This window comes from Dipodomys merriami, unplaced genomic scaffold (assembly GCF_024711535.1).
Source record: "Dipodomys merriami isolate MVZ:Mamm:240054 unplaced genomic scaffold, mDipMer1.0.p SCAF_33, whole genome shotgun sequence".
Classification (NCBI taxonomy): Eukaryota; Metazoa; Chordata; class Mammalia; order Rodentia; family Heteromyidae; genus Dipodomys; species Dipodomys merriami.
In genome coordinates, this window is record NW_027204826.1 from 8951437 (window position 1) to 8957406 (window position 5970).

The 5970-nt window shown below is 50.7% G+C and overlaps 1 protein-coding gene across 1 annotated transcript; it reads left to right on the forward strand.

Annotated features, from left to right (window-relative positions):
* Positions 1-618: 618 nt before the first annotated feature.
* Positions 619-2418, forward strand: Ndn (necdin, MAGE family member). The gene has a single exon (XM_070043093.1). The coding sequence runs from the start codon at positions 753-755 to the stop codon at positions 1722-1724; it is 972 nt and encodes a 323-aa protein (XP_069899194.1). The 5' UTR covers positions 619-752; the 3' UTR covers positions 1725-2418.
* Positions 2419-5970: the final 3552 nt, after the last annotated feature.

Consider the following 5970-nt stretch of genomic DNA (forward strand, 5'->3'; position numbering starts at 1 on the left):
TCTATTATTGGCCCTCCCCTAAGGTTCAAATTTCACACGGCTTTCTGTAAGTACATCCTGCTCTCTTCCTTATTACGCAAACACACAGATTTGGTAAGGAAGGGACCCCATCCATCTTGATTGGTATTTCTCAGCATTCCAACCTGACATTCCCCTTCAGGGTTTACACGTGTGTGTGTGTGTGTGTGTGTGTGTGTGTGTGTGTGTGTGTGTGTGTGTGTTTAGACAATCCCAACTGTTTCTCTCACGCATTCCTAGAGAACCCAAGTTCCCAGGCCCACCTGCCCCTTGCATTAACTTGATTTGGGATGTACCCAGATGACAGTTTCCTAAAAGTAGACTTCATCCTCCCTGGTATTGACACCTAGCCAGCTCTCCTTGGTCATCCCCTCTTTCTGATGTGATGGCTGGTGTCTTTCCTTAGCCCTACACCAGGAACCTCTCTCTCTCTCTCTGCTGGGCTGAAGGGGCCTGGCAGCCCCCGCCCACCCCGCCCCGCCCGGCTGGCGCGCGGCCCCGCCCCTCCTCCGGGCCCAGCCGCCAGGCCTGCGGTCTGCGGGCGGCGCATGCGCGGTGCCCGGTCCGCGGCCGCCCCGCCTCGAGCCCGCCGCTGCGGAAGGCGCCAGGCTTTGCACCCGCGCACTTCCTCTCGGGGAGTCGGCGGAGGCGACCAGCGAGCAGCTTAGCCGGAAAGCACCACGAGCTTCGAGCTTCCCGGAGGCCTCGCCCCGGGGTCCCAGCCGGTTGCCACGATGTCCGAACCCCACCAGGACCAGAACGACCCGCACTTGGCCGCCGAAGCGTCCGCCTCCAACGCCGCCGCCGAGGTACACTGCACCCCTGGGGTTCCGGTGGGGGTCCCTCCTCCCGACTTCCCCGCCCCGAGCTTTGCAGAGCCGGAGAACCCTCCCGCGGGCTCGGCCGCCGCGCCCTGCCAGGTGCCCGCGGAGGACGACCCCAAGGCCCTGCTGGAGGCCGCCGAGGAGGGCCGCGCCCACCCGTGCCCCAGCCCGCCGCCGCCGCCGCCCGCGCCGCCCGCGCCCGCGCAGCTGGTGCAGAAGGCGCACGAGCTGATGTGGTACGTGCTGGTGAAGGACCAGAAGCGGATGGTGATCTGGTTCCCCGACATGGTCAAGGATGTCATCGGCAGCTACAAGAAGTGGTGCCGAAGCATCCTCAGGCGCACCAGCCTCATCCTGGCCAGGGTCTTCGGGCTGCACCTGAGACTGACCAATCTCCACACCATGGAGTTTGCGTTGGTCAAGGCTCTCAGCCCCGAGGATCTGGAGCGGGTGGCGCTGAATAACCGCATGCCCATGATGGGCCTGCTGCTCATGATCCTGAGTCTCATTTATGTCAAGGGTCGGGGGGCCAGGGAGAGCGCCGTGTGGAACGTGCTGCGCATCCTGGGGCTGCGGCCCTGGAAGAAGCACCCCACCTTCGGAGACGTCCGCAAGCTCATCACCGAGGAGTTCGTGCAGCAGAACTACCTGAAGTACCAGCGCATCCCCTACGTCGAGCCGCCCGAGTACGAGTTCTACTGGGGCTCCCGGGCCAACCGTGAAATCACCAAGATGCAGATCATGGAGTTCCTGGCCAGGGTCTTCAAGAAAGACCCCCAGGCCTGGCCCTCCAGATACAGGGAGGCTCTGGAGGAGGCCAGAGCTCGGCGGGAGGCGCATCCCGATGCCCACGGCCCCCGCAACAGCGTCTCTGAGGAGTAAATGAGGAGGAGGGGGGGGGGAAGGGGCAGGTGGGGTTCTTGGAGGCAGAATCGTTTCTGACCGTCCACATTGCTTCTGGAAAGGGGGTGGGTGGGGCTCGGGTCATTTAGAGTATTCAGGATTTCCAGTGCAGTATTCCCAGTGTTAAACCTCTTCCGTTCTCAGTCACAGTGCTCTTTCTACATCTTCATGCCAATGTTGTATTCACGTGGGTATACTCTTTTGAGTAGTAGCGTTGTAGAATGTATGCATGTTTGTTTCCTAAAGTGAGCTCTGTTGGGTGCTTTTGCTTTTTGTGATTTTCTTTTTCTTTTTCTTTTTTTTTTGTACCAGAGACGTGCTAAAGTTATGAAATACATTGAAGGGGGGAAAATATCTTTTTTTCCATCCTGTTCTTTTCCATGGGACCCATGATGTGTATTAAGGTAGACTTGATCCTGGAGAGTATGGAAGGGTTCACCACAGCTGGGCCTGACCAAGCCAAAAGTCAAGGCCCTCCCTCCTCTGTGACTCATTGGGCACCAGAAACATCCTCGCCGAAGTGAACTGGACTGATTGGAACTGAACTGATTTGAACTGGAATGGTTGGGAACGGTCCCAGTTGTGAGCACTTAGCACACTTTAACTAAAAACACATATATACCACCCCATCATGAATAAAGTTTAACTATTAAAGATTCTCGTGATGCAAGCATTCTCCTGGAGAAGTGTATTTCTTTCTTGGTCATGTAAACAAGGTGGGGAGGGGGGGAATGAGGGAGGGGGAAGTCACAACTCATGGACACGGGAATTATATGAAGCTTACAACTTTTTTTTTCTTTTTAATTAAACATATCCCTCACAAATGTTTGACACAAGAGGAGAGGGGGTGGGGAAGGGTAAAAACAAATCTGTCCTTCATCACACTACATATAAATAATGACTGTTATTTATTTGTAATAGTTTCCAATTTTATCAAAACCAGCAAGTATATTTTGTGGGCACATAAAGAATAGGACTTTGGTGTAATCCCTTTAAACTCATTGTGTCCATTTCATTAACCCTTACTATAGCCTTCCGAGGTATGGCTCCTAAAGCCTAATAAGAGGAGCTTAATAAGAGAATCCATGATCCTCCCCACCTGCTCAGAGTTTCTCCTGCCACCTCCTGGATTTTTCCTGAGGGTTGAAGATGAAGATGCCTTCCTGACAAGGGGTACCAGACGATCCACCTGACGCCTGGGAAATGGGGTTGGGATTGGGAAGTTGCCCTTGGAGGCATTTGTGACCACATTGTCTTGGAGTTACAGTGGGCAGCTAGGAAACCCTTGAAATGGTGGAGTGGGGTGAGTGGCAATGAATGAACAGCAGCAGCCGCAGCCGCAGCAGCAGCAGCAGCAGCAGCATGAAGCTGTCAATGCCTTTGACTAGAAGGAGTTTAATATAAAAAGGGGGCTTTCACAGTTTTATTATTTAAACTCCAAGAAGGGAGAAAGGCCATTTCATGAAAGCTGGGATCTCTTCTGTGCAAGCTGGATTGTGGGAGGGATGGGGAGGGGGCGACCTGTCACATCACTCCTAAAAGAAGTAAACTGGGAGTCCGGTTAGGGTGAGGAAGCTATCAGCTGGGGCTTGGAATTCCCTACATTTCTTTAGCAGGTGCATGCAGGTGCAGAAGGTGCCTGAGAAGCCCCTGGGTTCCTGAGATGCAATCCAGCCTGTGTAGCAGCTGCCTGTGACATCTTTCATGAAGCTAGGGGAGTCAGGAGAGTCGGGGCGGGGTGTGTGTGGGGGGAGTTGTTTCTATAACCACCCAGATAAATAGGGGAGTGACTTGACTTCCAGGAAACTTCCTGCCCACATCTAATGGGACTGTCACACCTGTTTAAGGAACAGGATTTGGAGAAGGCCTACCTCCCCTCACTACCCGTTAACTCCCACAAATAAAAATAACCCTGCCCCTTTTCATTTACAATGGTGGGCTTCTCTGAGTGGGTCAGGGGTGCAGCTTTTATTCCTGCCCATGCTGTTTATGCCCTAATACAAGGAGTCACAGTGGGGCTGGCGTCTTGCAGCACCTCTTGCTGTCAGAGCCAGAAGGAGCCCGGCGAAAATGCCTCACACACACCATCGCTCATCACCCTCCTCTGTGTGGTTAGAGAATGGGGAAGCCGCCATCTGCACCTATGGGACGGGCAGTGACCTAAGGCCATTGACCCAGGCAGCTGTGACCACAGAGGCCTAAACCTTAAACAGAAAAGCAGGATTCTGAGAAAGGAGGAGGTGACCTCAGCAAGGCACATGGGCAGCGCGGCTCTGCCACTGTGTTGTTGTGGAGACAGGAGGAAAAGGAGGAGGAGGAAGAAGAAAAGGAAGAGGAGGAGGAGGAGGGGGAGGAGGAGGAGGAGGAGGAGGAGGAGGGGGAGGAGGAGGGGGAGGAGGAGGAGGAGGAAGAGGGGGGGAGGAGGAGGAGGAGGAGGGGGAGGAGGAGGGGGAGGAGGAGGAGGAGGAGGAGGCCGCGGTGTCAGCAACACAGATGTGACATGAATGTTATTCTGACACCTGGTCCTTCAAGAGGCAGCCATTTGCCGGCTGAGGACACAGCAGCCAAAGGATATCATCCATTTTTTTTTCATAGTGGGCTCTGCATTGTTAAATATCCTGCAGAAGATTCACCTACAAGATGCTGGGAGAATTCTCTCGGGAATAGCTCCGAGCATCCTCGGCTTTCTATTCCAGTACAGCAGTGGGTTCCTATGATTGTAGCCGTCAGAGCTTTCCTTAATTCCTTACAACATGTGGCCTTTTACCGGCCACCAGAATGTTATTTATTCACTAACACTCGTACACCACCCGTTTCGCTTTAATTAATTTTGTTTTATTAAAATCATGGAGGGGAGGGGAAAGGACGTTTGGAAATTAAACATCAATGACAGTCACATCTAGTTTCAGCTGCCTTGAGAGGAACAAATACGTTCAAGCAGTAACATAATGAAATAGAAAAGAGATCTGTATGCGTGTGTTTGTGTGCACATGTACACGGACACACCTGCCAATACTGGGGCTTGAACTCAGGGCTTCATTGCTGTCTTTTAGCTTTTTTGCTCAAGGCTCGTGTTCGACCACTTGAACCACAGCTCCATTAAATCTGTAATGCCTTTCCTTGGTTTGTCACTCCTATTCCACTCTACTTCGAGTCTGGCTTGACCTATCTAGGAACACTACTGCCTGGAAGGTACTTCTGCTAGCTCTGTAGGTGCCATGGGGTTCTAAATTTCTCATGCAGAATATACAATAATGCAAATAAGTGTATTTCTATCCCGATCCCCTTCCATCCCTGATCATTAGTGACTTAAATGGAAGAACTGTATCGGGCATGCTCATCATTTTTCTTGTACTTCTTGACTTATGGAAGTGCTTGATAAGTATGTGTTGTTAAGGTTAAGAAAGTCCAAATGCTAGGTAACTCGAGCAGATGGTTAGGGTTAGGAGAGATGGGGGGAATTATGGAAGAGGTGACCCTGATCAAGATGCATTCTACTCATAAACTGACGTACTGAATTAAAACCGCTTTCGTACAACTATTTAAATATAATTAAGAAAAATAAATCAAATAGAGATGTACCTTAAATGGAAGAACACCAGCCTTGAGGAAAAGAAGCCCGTAAGAGTGAAAGGCCCTGAGTTCAAGCCACAGTACTGACACAAAAATAAATGAATCAATTATTTAAAAAGAGAAGAAATAATAATAAGGGAAATGTCAAATATTAGAAAAGAGCTAACCCCCCACCCATGCAGGTAAACAAAACTACAAATAGGGAGCTGGGCACTGTTGGCTCATGCCTGGATTATTAGTTTTTCAGGAGGTTGAGATGTGAGGGTAGATGATCAAAGAATCCCTCCAGGGCAGAAAAGCCTATGAGACTCTTCCTACAATTAACCAGAAAAAAAGCCAGGCTGGAGGCCTGTGTTAAGTGATAGAACACCAGCCAAGCAAATGATTAGAACAAAGCATAGGTTCAAACACACAAAAGAACTGCACAAAAAGAAAAAACAAGCAAAACAACAACAACCAACCAACCAACCCACAAACAAAACACCTACATGGAGCAAACTACAATCAACTAGTGAGTTGAGAAATCAGAAAAGCTAGACCCATTGAAAGTAGTGAAAGAAAAATAAAGAAAATGAAAAACAAAAATAGCAGGAGCAGAAAACTGTTTTGAGAGTCCTTTCTTTGAATATCTTGGTACAATGAACCAGGATCT

Coding starts and splice junctions, on each gene's coding strand:
- Ndn (XM_070043093.1), top strand. CDS start 753: ATGTCCGAACCCCACCAGGACCAGAACGACCCGCACTTGGCCGCCGAA.